This window comes from Podarcis tiliguerta, assembly GCF_965153285.1.
Source record: "Podarcis tiliguerta genome assembly, chromosome: 1".
Classification (NCBI taxonomy): Eukaryota; Metazoa; Chordata; class Lepidosauria; order Squamata; family Lacertidae; genus Podarcis; species Podarcis tiliguerta.
The window spans coordinates 89,011,095-89,028,589 of NC_139534.1; the positions used below are offsets into that span (position 1 = coordinate 89,011,095).

Sequence of the window (17,495 nt, forward strand, 5' to 3'; positions counted from 1 at the left end):
AAAGGAAAGGGACACTTAGTGGAGTTCTAAATATTTTATACTGGGAGAAACCGGTATGATGGCAACACAAGGTTAAAGGCTGACTCTTAGCCGCTTGGAACCTACTTACGGCCTAATGCACTAGCGCCACAGGCATGGCTGTTGTGGATTCGTGGCTGTACTGCTCACCAAAGCAGCTGGAGAATAGTACAGAGGGTGAAGAAAGAGCTGTGAGGTGAGGGGAGCCCTTTTTGCATCCTTTGGACCACCTGGGAAACTCAGCACACCTGCTGCACCTAGAACCGGGTGTGGAGAGCACAGCGGAACAAGACACAAATGTGGACAGCCTGAGGAGGTACCATCCACCTTGGGCCTGCCCATAAAAAGCAAGCCTACATTGAGAGACTAGCCTATCTGCTGTTTCCAGGAACTCCTCTAGTGAGAAATTTGTGGGTGAGTTGAGAGTTCGATTGCACCTGGGTAAGAACCTGAAGGCTGAGCGGGAGCGTGTGTCCGAAGGAAAATTGATTTATATTGGGGTTTTTTTATATATTAGTAACTTTGTATTAATATAACTGCATTTTTGTAATATTTTGTCTGTTGCTTCGTTTATTGTACCCTTCTCAGAAATCTTTTTAATAAGTGGTATAGAAATTAAATAACCAATCAATCAAAACAAAGACAACACAATGGTTCAGTTTATTTTTCTTGTATTTAATGACTTAAAAAATAAAAGGAAGGAACACTCCACTGATATAGTTGGCCCAGAACAGTTCTTTTCAGTGCATGTTGAGGGCAGCAAAGTAACCATGAGATGGGCAATGGCACTCCTCCCAGGCAAGGTGATCTTAAGAAAGAAGTGGATGGGAATAATGTATCTGATACCACACAAGGAGACGGCATTTAACGGCATTTGCTGTACCCAAGTTAGGTTTATTAACTAGGCATGGGAAGGCAGAGCTAGGCTGGATCAAATATGAACTCACCTGATGACCTTGAACCGCCCAGGCCAGTGCTCAAATAAGAAAATAAATTAATGACTGGCCACACAGATCATGTGGCACAAGAGCAGGAAACCAAGACACTTGAGAGACAAAGCAGGTGAGATGATAACAGCTGGACTGAACGTTATGACCTTTCAAGCCTTGCAGAGCTTTCCGGCAGGCAGAAATGAGAAGCTCAGAGGTCACGCCGCTCAGCCTTAAGCCCACCTCACAAGGTTAGTGCGAGGATAAAATAAGATCTCAGCTTCACTCTCTAAAGCTCCTTTAGGGAAGAGCAGGAGGCCCATGTGACAGACGAACCCAAGCACATATATAAACAAGCAACAGTGGGAAGGCGAGCAGTTAAGAAAACAGAGTTGTGGTAGAAAGATAGTTGGAACCAAGGCATTGGAACACCTAGCAGGTGTGAAAGAACATAGTGCTGAATAACAGAGATTATATATGGTTGTGGTAACTCCTGAAACTCTGATTCCCCCTCCCTGTCAATAAAATAAAATCCAATTACTTTATTCTTATTCCAGAAGAGCTGATCATTAGACTGCTAGCTTTCCATTTCTGAAGTCAAGGTTTGGTACAGAGCTCCTTGTAGGGCAGGCATCCAAAATATTTATTCATCTAGATTTCTAGCCCCCCCTTCCTCTGAAGCACTAGGACAGGCAAAAGCAAACCAACCAAAACTAGGTCAGAAAAGCACAGCTGGAGCTGGGATGCCTGCACAGGGTTACAAGTGGTTCCATAAAAAGGAACCAGATTTGTGACTTTGGGCGCAGCTCACCACTCTTGTGCCCTGATGCAGCTCTCAGGCAGCCCCACAGGGCAGGCACAGGAGACCTCCAGTCCACAGCGCCCTTTTTTCTCACGCACATCTCCATTGGGATGATCCACTTTTCGCTTAGCTTAAGAAACCTAATTTCTTCCTAGAATATAGCCACCTTTAACTAGGGTTGCGTTCTTGGGGTGTGAACCTCCTCGCCCCCTCTTAAGCTACTTGCCTGTGTGACCGAAGAACACTCGTTTCCGTCTTTAAGTTTCTTTCAGAGCAATCCTAAGAATGCCTATTCAGAAGGAAGCCCTATTAAGTTCAGTGGTGTCTGCAGCCTATATCTACATCTATATCTATCTCTCTGTGTGTATCTTTTGTGATAAGGAACTACAAACGTAGTGTGGCATGTATGAAAATTCTCTGTGGTTTCATATGAAAATAAATACTTCATTTTCTTTTCATTCGTTGTCATAACTCTTTAAGAACATTTCGTATTTTCGTATTTAGTAATGCATTCCTTTGGCCACTGCAGCTTTCTTCTTGCCGTTTTATGCACCTGCACATGAGTGGGGTGTGGGGGGGGGGGCACACACCACTCAAGTCACTCTCTCCCACATACCTATTTTTCCTGCTTTTAAAACTTATTTACTATCACTGATCCACTCTGATACCACACAACAAAGACACTCCTTTTCCTGAATTTCTCTAGCTACTGACTTCTCTGCACCCCCTTTAATTGGCGCAGTTAGAGCACCTAAGGTTTTTGACAGAAGAAAATCTCATTTTTTAAAAAAATAAAGCGTAACCTCCCCCAATTTCTTGCACTTAAGAAATATGTATATATATATATGTAAATATATGTGTGTGTGTATAGATATAAGTATAGCTTTTATTACCAACCCAACATTTCATTTGCAACTGTTCATATAATATTTTTCTTTTTAAAAATTACCATTGGAAATTTAAAGGGTGCTTTTTTAGAATGTTCTTCACATGATGCAACCCCCCCCCCAAAGAATGTTGACAATTAAGACTACCTCCCTCAATCTAACAGAAACCAGAAGTGTTGGCCCCCAGAGGCCATGAAAGAAAAACAACACAGACCATTAAAATGGGAAACGTCACATGAGTTGGAAAAATATTGTCAGTACTTCCTTCATAAAAAAGGGGGGGACCACGGAAACCCTGCCCCTCACACCCAAGGGGATTGGGATTCGCTTTGTTGTGTATACAAGATGTCAGTATACTACAGTAATCAGCCATGTAGCATTATCCATGAGGTCATACTCTGTCTCAAAAGAGGTAAGGAAGTCATCTGGCCGGAACACCAAGAAATGGCCGAAATAGGTTAATGAAATTGTGTCCTAGAGCATGATGCTTCATAGAACGAGCTTTGCTGCCAGTTTAAGACAACAATGATCATCCGGTAGATCTCCAGATGTTTGAAAACACACTGGCCTCACTTGGATATAACACACTGAACCACAGTTTAGCATTTTTTTGCAGAAGCCTGTTCCCCATCCTCTCCTCTGGCATGGCTGTGAGCAGCAAATGGGAAGCAATAGCTTCTATTTTAAACTAGCTGAGGATTCTTCTTTCATTCAAACTGCACACATTGGTAAGTTTTAACCATGCTTTATCCAAACAAGCCAGGATCAAAACAGCACCTTAAATTTGGCTTGGTTCCCCCCTTCCGAAACAACTTACAGTCATACCTTAGTTGTCGAATGGAATCCTTTCCGGAAGTCCACTGGACTTCCAAAAACGTTCGACAACCAAGGCGCAGCATCCGATTGACTGCAGGAACTTCTTGTACTCAATCGGAAGCCGCGTCAGACATTCGGCTTCCAAAAAACGTTTGCAAACTGGAACGCTCACTTCTGGGTTTGCTGTGTTTGGGAGCCAAAATGTTCGAGTCGCAAGGTGTTCAAGAACCAAGGTACGACTGTATATTGTGAAACTAATTCTCAGTTTGGGCCTAAAGACAAACTGTGTTTAGCTGAAAATGGATGCTTCCAATCTCTCCTATGCGTCTTCCTTAAAAAGGAAAGGAGTTGTGGGGTGGGGGTGGGGGAGCACATGCCTGAGGCTTGTTCATGTAACATGAAACCATAGTCTAGTATTACATCAAAATGCAGTGTTTGAGCGCTTCCGTTTACAAATGGGATGTTAAAGCAGCCAGCAGATCACCATCCATGAAGCAACCACCTGGCACGGCTCGCCACGAGGGACCACCAGAATTTCATTCCTCCTCCTGTAATGTGTTTATAAGAACAAAGCCAACCCATGAAGAAAATGCTTGGAAGACTTCGAGCGGCGCCTTAAGACCTCGAAGATTTCTTTTCATATGCACCAACAAATGTGAGAAAAAGCAAATTATTTACATCAATTCATTTCCATTTTTTTCTTTAGAAAAAGAAATATTCTTTCTTTTCTTCCATAAATAGAACAGTCTATTGTGATCAAAAAATGAAAAAAAATAGAGAAGGGAAAATAACTTGTGCTGTTTTTCCTTACTCCTGTTTTCCACACTGCAGGCTCCCACCCTCCTGCCCTTGTGTTGGTTTATTTATCTTTAAAAAATGACTATATATATATATATATAGTTCTCTGCAGTGCCAAAAGCTTTAAGTTAATTACACAAAGAGAATTGCCAGATTCAAAATATACAAGTTACATACAATAATGTTACAGGTTGTTCTTTCTTTCTTTTTGGTAGCCCAGGCAGGTGACATTCTCCAGCCTTCAATGGTATATTTCCTGAACGTGTCTGTCTGTCTGTGTGCCTGTCTGTGTGTGTGTTTGCATTTCAAATGCAACAGGCTAGCACTGTAACTCTAAAAGAAAGTGAAAAGAGCGAGCTTTTTCATAGACATTGTTTATGCAATGTAAAAAGAAGAAGAAGGAAAAAGAAAAGCATTTTCATCTCCAGCACTGACACTGGCGTGAGGTTTGGATGTGTTGACCATTTTCAGGCCCTGACTGAGTGCTAAAAAAAGGAAAAATATAGATCAAGTAAGATTTGCCACCCCCAGTTTTTTTTGTTTTTTAAAAAACCACCCAAATATCCACCCAAATAATTTATAGGCTTTCCATCTGAATATGTGACATTTGGTAAGGCGGAGGAAGGAATAAAGTTGAGGTCAGCAGCAACGTTTGAACAAATAGGTACTTTGAGAAGCTGCTGGCATTTCTGATTTGACTGGATGGGATCAGCGGCTGGGTTGACATGGTTGGCTTTATTTTAATTGTCAGGGTTTTCCCCCCCTTGTATGAGGATAGTTTTGCCCTTCTTAAAGCCCAGTTGTCCTTCAGTCTGGGCCGTTATGGAATCTTGATTGATAGCTGTCAGTCCTGGTTTGACAACGCCTTGAGGACTGGCATCCAATGAGGTAACGAAGGAGGGGGAAAGCCCTCCCTTCTTCCAGCTCCGTGGCTTAGAACCCTTTGATGTAGCAATAGGCCTCCAGGGTGGCAAACAAAATGTACAGGAGCCACAAGCTCACAAAGAGCAAAGTTGTGGCAAGTCTGCACCCTTTGGGGCCCCCCAGTTCCCCTCCAAGGTGAGGCCGCCTCCGGTACAGCAGGACGCTGACGCAGACGAAAGCGAAGATGGTGAAGAGCGTCACAGAGAAGGCAAGGGTGCCTGCTGAGACGTGGAACTCCTCTCCCTGGTAAGCCCAGTAGATGGCGGCCACTGACCACGCCAGTCCAATGCCCAAGAAGACGTTGACGGCATTGCTGCCCGTGACATTGCCAATGGAAGCATCTGCATACACGTCCTGGACGGCGGCTGCTTTGCTAGCAAAAGTGTCTGAAAGGGAGAGGTGAAACGAGGGCATGAGGAACAACGGAAAACAGCCTGGGGGTGGGTCAGTCATGCTAACGTAGAGCAAGATACTGGCAGACAGAGGATGGAGGTATCTTTTTTGGGGTGCAAGGAGAAGAGCCGGAAACGTAGGCCCCACTTCAATGAGGTGGTAAATAACCTTGTGTCTGGGCTAGAGCATTTCAGTCTGCAATGAGAACTTGCATAGTGGCAAAGGAATTTCATCTATCTGCTTATTTGTTGTGAGGAGGAGCATTTAGTTGCGTGAACCCCAGCTGCATTCTGAAGTTATACTTCCCAGCTTCAGGTGTGACTATCACCTCAGAAGAATCAAGGCCTTACCCGAATGGTCAATGCATATAATCAGTGGAATATTCATTAATCTAAAAGGTTTATAAGCCACTTTTTAGCATAACTAAACATACAATGGCAACACGCAATATGAAAACCCCAGATTACAGTGAAATGTATTCAAAACATAAAAGGTAAAACAGGTAAAGGACCCTTGGACAGTTAAGTCCAGCCAAAAGCGACTATGGGATTGCGGTGCTCATCTTGCTTAAGGCCAAGGGAGCTGGTGTTTGTCCACAAACAGCTTTCTGGGTCATGTGGCCAGCATGACTAAACTGGTTCCGGCGCAACGGAACACCGTGATGGAAATCAGAGCGCATGGAAATGCCACAGTGGTACCTATTTATCTACTTGCACTGGTGTGCTTCCAAACTGCTAGGTTGGCAGGAGCTGGGACAGAGCAAAAGGAGCTCACTCTGTTGTGAGGATTCAAACCGTTGACCTTCTGATCGGCAAGCCCAAGAGGCTCAGTGGTTTAGACCACAACGCCACCTGCGTCCCTTCTCATTTTCTCATCACCTTCCTCATTTTCCATTATTGCATTATTCCATTTTTTCAGCCTGGGGAATGCATTCTCTTGTGAGCAATGTTCTAGGGGCTGCATGGTGGTCATGCGCTGAGCCAGAGGGAACAAGCAACAGACAGGACACTTAACCTTTTTTCGGTAGGTTATATCCCAGCCACACAAATTCAGAGGTTTTCTCTCTCTAGATAAATACCCCACCTGTCACCAGATCTCCCACCCCCACCACTTTCAAGCAAACAAGAGACATTATCAGAGTTCAAGGACGATTTTCAGCCAGGCAAAAAGCACCTGAGGAACAGGGCCAGTGAGGGGTGTGGCCTAGAAAGGGGAGTGGCCTGGAGAATGACCCAAGTGCCAAAGAGAGAGGCCAGAGGGTCACTCTCAGCAACTCACTTCAAGTCCCCTACCCCTCCATTACTGAGTATTGTGCGTTAAGAAACCTCTTAACTGTGGTAGTCATTTCAGATAACCAACCACCATCTGAAAGTGTGTGTTTTTCATGTAACAGATATGACCATGTCAAGGGGATAAGTTGGTGTATGGTTACATGGTTACTTCTTTTCCCCACAACCCTTCTCCCAAGCTACTTCCAGCACTTCTGCTCCCAAACAGTCTCAGAGACTGGGGGAAAATGTGCAGCATTATGGGGTAGAAAACCAGTTGTGGAATTTGCCGCACCAGGAGAGGAGGAAGGCCATGGCAGGCAGGGGAAAGGGGGAGCAGCCTCTGCTGCTGCATCTCCCAAGCATATTCTGCCCCCCACCACACTGGTATGACTGGCCAAACGTAGAGAAAGCCAACCATTCACCCAAGACCCTCCTCACCTGGAACTGAAGTCCCAAAGGCCACAAAGATAACAGCAGTCACTGAATCCTTGAGGCCAATGGTGCAGCCAAAGTGAGAAGCCAAGTCTCCAATGACGGCAGTGAGCATGCCGATGATCAAGATGGACACGATGAAGCAAGCCCAGCCGTTGCAGTACTCGGTGGGTGGGACACAGGCAAAGAGCACCTTCCAGAAGACCGTCAGGAAGTGCATGACATAGTCAAAGCAGGAGGGCAGGCGCTCTTCGCCAGACTCATCCTCGTCCTCATCGCCAGCTGCAGGAAAGAGAAAACCCTGAATTGGTAGTCTCTGTGGGAACCACACTACATTGAGCATCACCACTCCACAACGTTGCAGGAAGTTCTTGTGGACAATGCTGAGTTCTGGTATTTGCTTTCTACAGCTGCTTTGTTACTCTGACCTTCTGCAGTAGGGGTGGAGAATGTATGCTCCAGATGTTGCTAGACATTGTCTCCGATCATGCCGGCTGGGGCTGATGGGTGTTGGAGTCCAACAACTTCTGGAGGGCCAAAGATTGGCTGCCCTTGACCTACACCTTCCCCCTCCACCTGCAGACATGAATAGCCCTTCCTGGACATTAGCCTGCCTTCCTTGCTTGCAGTATTCCAGTCCTACCTTGCTGCTGCCTGACCCTCCCAAAAGGTGCCTCAAAATCTGATCTTGCCATGAATCGTTAGACTATGATTCTTGCTGGCAAGAACATTAATGACCTTTAGAAACACAGAAGTAGTGAGTTGCTTACTTTGGGAAGCTAACCAGGAGATATACTATCCTCTAAGCTGACCATAGTGAAAGCCTCTTTCCACTCAGAGGTCTTAATTAGAGCTGGAAAAATAAATGCTTCTGTTAGCTTTACCTTAGTTTCCTCTGCTTCTCTGGGGCTACTGAGGGTTAGGAAGGTGAAATGCTTAAGGACAGCAATGGGGTTCCCCACACCCTGTAATGGTACCAGCATCTTTGAAAGTGGGTCAACAACAAGAGAAGCATCTCTTAATGCCCTTAACTTTGTTCTTGCATGAGGACTCAGAGGATATGGTCATATTTATTACCATAGCAACAGCATCATGAAAATACTGAAGGCCACTCAGGCATTCTTATTCATCTTTTCTCACACGAAGCAAGCAAGCATACATTCGAAGGGTATTCAAAGAAATGGCTTCCCTGCACAACACAGTAGTTGAACCGCACATTCACTGACAAGACACTGGGGCACAGGCTTCTCCTTATTGTGAGGTTTGCCATACCGTAACACACTCGGGGTTATTAAATGAAGCTAGCAAAATGGGTCTGGCACATGGGATACCTGGCATTAGGGTGGAAGGATGGTTTTGCCCTCATCGTGGCAATGGCTCCAAGTGCAAAGTCATTTATATGGAGGAAAGACAAGGGGTGTCCTTGGAGGCATCCTTCAGGGTTGCTAAGCCTGCTTCCCATCCATTTTTCTTATGTTGGCTGATTGGAAATTAACCCTTCATCCAGGAAGAATGCAACGTGCCCAGCAAGCTAAGGTGCCTCATGAAACATCTCGCAATGGGGTACCACAGCTTTTAAAGGGAAGCAGCTGTTTTCTTCTGTTTTATTTGCTACCTTTTAATATTCTATTTTGTGCCAAAATATTATACAGTTTTTTGTGGGGTTTTTTAAAAAGGAGATACTTACTCCTGGGTGAATTCCTCACTCATAATCCCAACCACAAAAGAAATTTATTTTTAAGCACTGTTCATGACTGAGAACTAAGGGGGCAATTTCCATGCTTCACGTGAGCTGCCAAAGCGTAGGTGAAGCTGGGATAAATTAAGTGTCCTAATATAATCTAGCAGACCAATCAACTAGTTTAATCTTGTTGATTAATCAGGATGGATCTATTTTAATTGGTGAGGGCTACTTTTAATTATTGAATCTGAGAATTAAGTGAGCAATGCAGTTCATTTTTGAGGCTATTTTGATCTTGGCAAGTCTCTGTAATAGAAACTGGAGGCGGAGGGAGAGAAAGTTCAATAAAAAAGCTGCTCCTTTTAACAATGACTGATCTCACATTTCCTTGAATATCTTAAAGAGTCACCTAGATTTACATTTTGCAAATGTGCAAATAAAAAAAGGTAACATTTGTTGTTTAAAATGCTGGTGAACAGTCATTCTGCGTCCAATGTGTGGGTGAAACAAGATAGCAAAACATAGGAGGGAAAACCTGCAAAAACTCTGGCCCATCTGCAAATCTCAGGCCTCTGAGTGGAGACCTTAGTGGTAGATGGTGCAGGGAACAGTGATAATCAAAATGGGTTTTTCTTCCTCTCTCACTGTGGGTCCCAGTACCCCATCTCACCTGCGCTGACAGTAATGGCTTCCAGGAACTGGTCCCGCCACGAATGCGTTCCTACAACCAAGGCCAGGTTTGTCTTCTTGATGAGCTTGTCCACGGTACTCTGTCAATGACAGAAACACAAAGATTAGGCACCTGTTTGTGTACAGGAGCAGCAATGTACTGCATAGTTCTTCCCTCTAGCCTTCGCACAGAGCGTAGCCTTCTGTGATGCTTTCACGAACACAGCTGTACATGCCAAGGTTCTCTGTGCCAGGGTTAGGGACAGGAGCCACTCAGGGGTCCTCCAATTCCCGATCCAGTGTTGACCAACACAGGAGCAAGTCTCACCCCTCCAAACAGGGCTCAAGCTGATGGCCGCCACCATGTCTTGAGGGGGTAAATTTCACAGTTTAATGATAAGAAAGCTATATTCCCACAGAACAAACCACTGCCATGTTAGGAAAGAAAAGAAGAGGAGGTAAGCTTAGAAGCCTGAGTTGGAAGGCAAGCTTCCCTTGATGGCCAGCTTATGGCCCTAGAGTGAAATCTACCTCTACTGCCCAATTTCAAGACCAAAGAAGTGAAAGAGAGCGGCGGAGGAATCCAAGGCTGAAGCAGCATGGAAATGATATCCCGCACGTGACCCAATGCTCTCTACTTCCTTTTCAGCTATTGACTGTGGCCACAGTAAACAGGTTTTATGTCCATCTGCTACAACAAACAGTAAGGCAAAAGGGAACAGTGCAAGCAAATGTTTTTACTGACAAATGTATAGGAATATCTCTCTTTTTAAGAAGCACAGTTGTAAACATGACTGCGCAGACTGAGTAGGCGCTAAAGAACAACATTTACTATCACCTGTTCTTTCATGTGAAGCATAATAAGGAATGCTTTTTCTGGTGATATATTTGCCAACTGCTTAGGGTTAGGAGATTTGCTTCTTTTCCAGATTTTGTCTTTCAATGGCAGCCACTGGATTAATCAACGGAATGAAGGGTGACAACTCTTCTTAGCTGTGCATGGCCATGTAATTGTTGGGCATATCTGGCCAAGTTGCTGTTCAAACAATCTATTTTGGACTCACTCAGGATTGGCTGGCCTTCTTTTCAGCAGTCACATGTCAGGAGACGGTTGTTGGATGATAGAAGGCAGCCTAATTCTGTAATGTTGTAATTCAAGTATTACTCTATTTTTCCTCAGATCCATCCCTATCCTTTTCTCAATGGTCTTGCTACTTATTTTTCTCATTTTCTTCTCTCCCCCTTCAGAGCCTATACCTCTCTCTTTCCCTGCCCTTCACAGTTGTTTCCCTTTTCATACACCACTCTTTCTTCCCTTCCTTTCATCCTTTCTTCATTCTCTGGTCAATCCCTTTCCTGTACTTCCTCCTCCAAAGTCTCCTGATACCCAACACTGACCTTGAATTCATAGGACTCTTCAATGATGACCTCCAGCTTAGGATGCTCGCCCAGTATTGGCTTCCCCATCTCTGCAATACGCTTGGCTTCCTCCTCTTCCATTGTCAGCTTCCTTTCTGCCACTTCTGTGGGGAAAATGTCAACATACAGAGAGAATGTCCTCCACACTTCCAACAAAGGGGAGAGGACACTGGGCAAAAGAGCTGGGCTGGGCAGAGAAGGGGCTCGTATGCTGCCAGTCTCCATCACAAGCTCCACAGAACAGATCTCATGAAGGTGGGGCTTAGGTGTTGATACGACTTACCTCAACTGTCTTATATTGGCCAAAACAGAGAGCCAATCCATTTTGGGGGGGGTCAGTTATGCTTTTTTCTTTTGTTCTTGGAAATGGAAGTTTACTCCAGTTTGGGAAATGCCCAAAGTGGGAACTTGTTGAAAATATTGGAACAGTTTCCTCCGTCTCTACTGTTTTCAATTTTATATTTGCACTGGTTGTTTTCTAGAACCACAATCCAACACAGAGTTGCATACACTGACTCAAACACCCAGAAGTTCATGCTGTCTTGTGGCTTTAGTCATTTTAATCTGGATTTTCTTTGAGGTCTTGCTATAAGTACATGAAAATGAGAAAGCATGCATTGTTTTGGGACAACCTGATTATGTGAGAATATGAAAAAACACATTGATCATTTGAAAATGAGAATAGAAAAAATTAGCAGATGCCAATATTTTATTGGAAACAAAGATTTCAGTAGGCAAATGCAATAACTCAATATGAAGTGAATTGATCAAGGAAAGGAAATGATTATATGGGGTGAGGGTCATATTATTCTGTAAGATGTCCTTCTATGGCACTCAATGCTGCTAATTCAGTTTGGGAGAGATTGAGGTATCTATTATTTCTTTCCCTGTTCTTTTAAGAAAACTTCAATGTTTTCTATGTTTGCAATGAAGAAGAATTTCCCCCAATGATTACACAATCATGCTTAGTAATTTGTTCAACTTAGTACTGAAGGCTCACTCATATACCCTAATGTTCAGTTATGTGTGGCACACAGAGAGAGTTATGTGCGCACATGCACTTATTGTTTCCTGTGCTTTAACGAATTATTATTTGTTGCATTTATATCCCACCTTTTTTCCTCTAAGAGCTCTTAAGGTGGTATACATGGTCCCCCCCCCATTTAATCCCCACAACATCCCTGTGATACCCCCTGTGATACAAGACTTGGCCAAGGCAAGGCTGGCCTCTCAGGTCCTAGTCCAACATTAACTGCTATGCAATGATGGTATCTCATGCATAGAATCACAGAACTATAGAGTTGGAAGGGACCCTGAGGATCATCTGGTCCAACCCCCCTGCAATGCAGGAATATGCAGCTTTCCTTTACAAGGATTGAACCTGCAACCTTGGCGTTATCAGGACCATGCCCTAACCAACTGAGCTATCCAGGCTGACTTCATACGAGTTCTTTTAAATGTTCAGAAGAAACAAATCATGAGTGAACTACATGGTTTTCATCGCCACATTGTGCAGGGGTGGGGAACCTTTTTGAGCCCAAGGGCCACACTTCCTTGTGGCCAACTTCTGAGAGCTAAATGAGAATGAAGCGTGGGGTTAGAGGCAAAGTGGCTGGAGCAATGGAATGCAGTCGTTAAGTAGGTCATATTCCAGCCACACATAAACCAGAGGTTTCTACACCCAAACACCACATACGCCTCTCCAGGCAAAGCAGAGGCATTATCAGCTAAGCAAAAACACTTAGGAGGTGTGTGGAGCAGGGCCGGGGAGAGGCATGGTTTGGGGACGAGGGGTGCAGCCCATGAACAGGCATGGTCTAGAGCTGCTTAAAGAGGCCTGGAAGGGTTGTATTTGGCTCCTGGGCCTGAGGTTCCTCACACCTGTCATAGTGCAATGAAGGACCTGGGAGGACATTTCACTGAACAAAATCTTGTCCTCAGGACAGGGAGGGAAAACAAATCAAGGTAAATGAATTCATTAGACCATCTTCGGCTAACTTGGTGCCCACTAGAGATTTTGGATTGCAACTCCCATCATCCTCAGCCAGCAGAGCCAACGGTTGGAGACAATGGAAGTTGTAGTCCAAGAAAATCTGGAGAGTCACAAGTTATCCACCCCTGCACTAAGTCTTCCCCCACCCTGTACACCATTCACAGATCTCTTTGTTAACAGGCAGTACATATATAGCGTTATTAACAACAACAACAATAATAATAAACAGAATTTGCTTGTCAAAACTATTATGCTTCTGCCAAAAGTGCTTGTGACAATATTCTATAGAGCAATCTCAATCCACAAAGGAGGTTTTGATCAACAGGGGACAATAAATAGAGAGTTAATTGAACAACAAGAGTAAGAAAGGATGGAGGTAAGCAAGATAAAGCAGTGAAACAAATCTTTTAAAAATATATCAAATAATCTACAATTTATAATTTATATCGTGCAGGGTGAACTTTCAAGATTTGCTTTTGCTGCTTTGGCAATTTTGATGTTAGAAACAGCTCACTGAAAACTTTCCTTGTCCATGGTGCTGATGGGAACTGCTCATTGAATTAATAAAAGCAACAGAACTTAGGACTTCTTCATACTTACCTTTTCTCCACTCTTTCCAGACATGGCCTGCACTTTAAAGCGCCATGTCTGGTGGCTCCCCCTTTTTTGCTCCAAAGCTTTCCCCACAAAAATCTGCCTCTAGAGATCAACTGGAGCAACTGGTTTTCTGCTGAAAACCCGAAGTGAAGTTTGCTCTCCAATGTTTTATACATTGATTTCTATCTGCTGCAGTTAAATAAATTCCACCCCCAAGTGTAATTGGTTCACTCTTCTTTCCAGGTTGTGTGCATTTTGAGAGATGACCAACCTACTCTGCAGGTGGTTCTTCCTGCTTCCTTAAAGATGTCTGGTTCATATACGATACTGGTAGCATGCTGGTTTGTTTCTTTTGCAGTCTTTCCCACATGGATCTGTTTGTGTCTGCCTGGGGCGTCAGACACTTTGTGAATTTGTGCATGATATGACCGACACGGGAAGCCAAGGATTACAGCCTCCTGGTGCAGTCTTTCACACACTTACTAAAAAGTAAGTCTCAGTGTGTATCATGCTTTCAAGCAAACACCTATAGGGCTGTGCTTTTAGAGAGCGGCCATGAACCTGTGGAAATCACTTCCAGCCTTTGCTGTTGGTGTTGTTATTATCCTTACTAGAATTGATGCTCTGCCTTTCTACTGCAAATGTTCAAGGCAGCTGAACAGTGGCCCCCTAAAAATGCAAAGAATGAAAGTTCCCTATTAAAATTAATCTTAAAACAAAAGCCCTTAATAAGAAAGAATCACAAAACCAGTCAAAACCTCCAGCTGTCAATTAAGATACAAGACTGAAATAATAATAAGTCTTGTTGCTCTACCTGCCTGCAGATGAGTAGCAACAGGACAGGTCAACCTCCCTCAGGAGCACAATCTAGTTGAAAGTACCCTGCCCTGTGCCACATATGAAACAACCTACAGTGCTGCTTTGGGAAAGCAGTAGAGTTAGTAGCTATGGCAACTAGTGTCCTTCTCGCCTTTCTTTGATGAACACCCTGGCCGTTCAGTTATGCACTGGCATGCAAAGGAAACATAACCCAGGAGTCTAAACCCTGTAGGTGCATGGGTTATAAGGCTTTCACTTGGATTTATGAAGACTTCAGGTCATTCTGTGAGCACAAGATGCCTGATGTGAAAGGACTTATAAATCCTGCATGGACTCCCACAGGCCTCATATTCTCCGTAAGAAATTATTCAGAGGCTAAAAACTCTGCACAGATGCTCCATATATCATTAAAACTTTGCCTCAACTCAAAAAGCCTTCCGGACTACAAATATTATTAACTTTGCAAGGCCAGCACAATTTACAGAACACACAAGGACTCCTGTTTCAGGAGACCACATTAATCTGTTGCAGCAGCAGCAGCAGCAGAGACAAATCCATCCACCTTTTGAAGTCAGTAGCACGTTGAAGTGTCAGGGCTCTTTTGTGAGCTCCCACCGAGTGCTCCAGAATGGGGAATCCCCTGCATGAGTCAGAAATAGCTCCACAAAAGAACAGAAGCAGTGACTAGATGCATCTCTGAATGTCGGAGCCATAATCCCTTAATGCTCCTTCTAGGTGTTCAACTGAGGAATATCCCCAAGCACTTGAGTCATCGCCATACAGAATTATGGGCATCGCTTTTCAGCACCGTAAACTGAACTCATCTTTCTTTCTTTTCTCCAACACTAAAATTTCCAGAGGCAATAGCAATGGTGCTAGCACCTGCATACTATCAGAACTGAAGCAACAGGCTTGGGGGGGGGGGGGGGGGAATATGAGGCTTAACAAGTCTTCCATGCACTTCAACTCCAGACCTCACTAAGGGATCATCCACAGGTCCGTGATTTTTAGGCACTAGTCTGAGTGGGTTTTTTGTTTATCCTGCCACTTTCCTGGGAAAACCCAGTGTTTAGAACATTAGAACAAATGTCAACCCATGGAAAACCCAATTGCTGTCTGTTCCGATTCAGTGCTAAACAGCTGGTTTTCCTGGGGAAAGCAGGAGGAGAAACCAAAATTCCCTTTCAGACCCATGTCTAAAAATTACAGACCTGTACCTAAAAATTATAGCACAAACAGAATTGTGGATGATCCCTAGCAGCATTTTTAAAATTAAAAATATAGGTTAATAATAATTTATTATTTATACCCTGCCCATCTGGCTGGGTTTCCCCAGCCACTCTGGGAGGCTCTTAACCAAAAATTAAAAACACAACACTGCGTTAAAAATTAAAAACTTCCCTAAACATAACAAATAACAAAAGCAAACATGCACAACGAATTAACAATATGTTGTGTCATTTCTGTCATAACTGGTATGTGTTCCAGGAGAGAAGAGGTGGAGATAAATGTCCCATCTCAAAGAGAGTCATATCCCACGTTTTTTCCCATATAAATTTGTCCTGGGGGACATTGCTGGAATTGCCTTGGGCCCACAGATGAAGTCCCACCAAATTGTGGCAAATGACTCAGACTCAGCTGTCCCCCTGCAAAATTTAAGTTGCTGTGTTAGTTTTTCTGATGGTATAAAAATGTTTTCCTAACAGTCTATCATGAAAGTTTGCACCCTCTGCCACCTTTAAGGGACGATCAATCTAGCAGCAACCAACAGGTAAGTAGTAAGTTCATTTGTGGATATATCGGAATGATTTCTGGTATGTCCATTTGTAGCTGCTATGTGCAGGCTAGAGATGGGAAGGCCTGGGAAAAAACCTGAAAAAATGGGGGGGGGGATGAGGGGGAAATCTGGTCCCCCCCCCCATTTTTTCCAGGCCTTCCCATCTCTAGTGCAGGCCACTTGAAATTTCTCAATGAGATGTCGGTGGCTTTAGGGTAAGCTACCTATAAGTGCATCACCAGGTGGACTGAATGCTTTTCTCCACATCACTGAAAAGTGGTCTGAAAACATCTGCCTGCTCAGAGAAAGTCATTCAAAGTCATTCATTGGCCTGCAGTCCATGGGATAGGGATGCCCTATTCATTCCTCACTTAAATCATGGGGTGCATCTTCCTGCAACAGACCCAGCCATCCTCTAGAACTGAAGAGACAAAGGTGTGTGGCATAGAGCTCTTCTGCTATTCCTAATCATGTTCCTGGAGAGGAGCCACTGGCTACTGCTATGGGCACAGTGTACATGGGCCACATGCCTGGGCATGTTGCAATGTTTTCAGCACATTGTGTGCTCAGCGGAGGGCTATAAGGGGAGTTACAAGGCTCCACGGAACCCTTTGAGCCTTAGAGAGGAGACCGAGAGATGTCAGGCATCTTCAAATATCTAAAGGGCTGTGATATGTGAGGCGTGAAGGCCGCTCCCTGCATGGCCCTTTCCACCTGGCCTAGGGGGCGGGGCCCACACTCACCAGCCCTATTGAAGAGGCTCGCCCAGCTAATGTTTTATTGATTTATTGAGTTTAATATGCTGTAAACCGCTTTGAGATGTTTATTAAAAATATAAAGCGGTATAGAAATGTGTGTGTGTGTGTGTATGTATATATATATATATATATATATATATATATATATATATATATTTTATAATAATAATAATAATAAATGGAGCAGGCTTGTTTTCTCCTGCTCCATAGACTAGGACCTGAACCAATGGATTCAAGTTACAATAAAGGAGATTCCAACTAAACATTGGGAAGAACTTTCTGACAGTAAGAGATGTTTGACAGTAGAACAGACTCCCACAAGAGCTGGTGGACTCTCCTTCCTTGGAGGTTTTTAAACAGAGGTTGGATGGCCACCTGTCATGTATGATCTAGCTGTGATTCCTGCGTTGCAGGGGATTTGACTAGATGACCGTTGGGGTCCCTTCCAACTCTACAATTCTACAATTCCTTTCTTGTATGTTCAGCCTGTACTTTCTCACTCCCGGAGAAGT

General features: G+C 43.9%; 1 protein-coding gene across 4 annotated transcripts in view; it reads right to left on the reverse strand.

Annotated features, from left to right (window-relative positions):
• Positions 1 to 672: 672 nt before the first annotated feature.
• SLC8A3 (solute carrier family 8 member A3) overlaps positions 673 to 17,495 on the reverse strand; it is a 159,029-nt gene continuing 142,206 nt past the window's right edge. For all 4 annotated transcript variants that reach the window (XM_083398321.1, XM_083398323.1, XM_083398322.1 and 1 more), the window contains 4 exons: positions 11,019 to 11,143; positions 9,622 to 9,721; positions 7,277 to 7,552; positions 673 to 5,560 (listed from right to left, as the gene is read on the reverse strand). In XM_083398321.1, the coding sequence (XP_083254447.1) occupies positions 5,184 to 5,560; positions 7,277 to 7,552; positions 9,622 to 9,721; positions 11,019 to 11,143 (878 nt within the window). In that variant the 3' untranslated portion in view covers positions 673 to 5,183. The remainder of the gene's footprint in view (positions 5,561 to 7,276; positions 7,553 to 9,621; positions 9,722 to 11,018; positions 11,144 to 17,495) is intronic.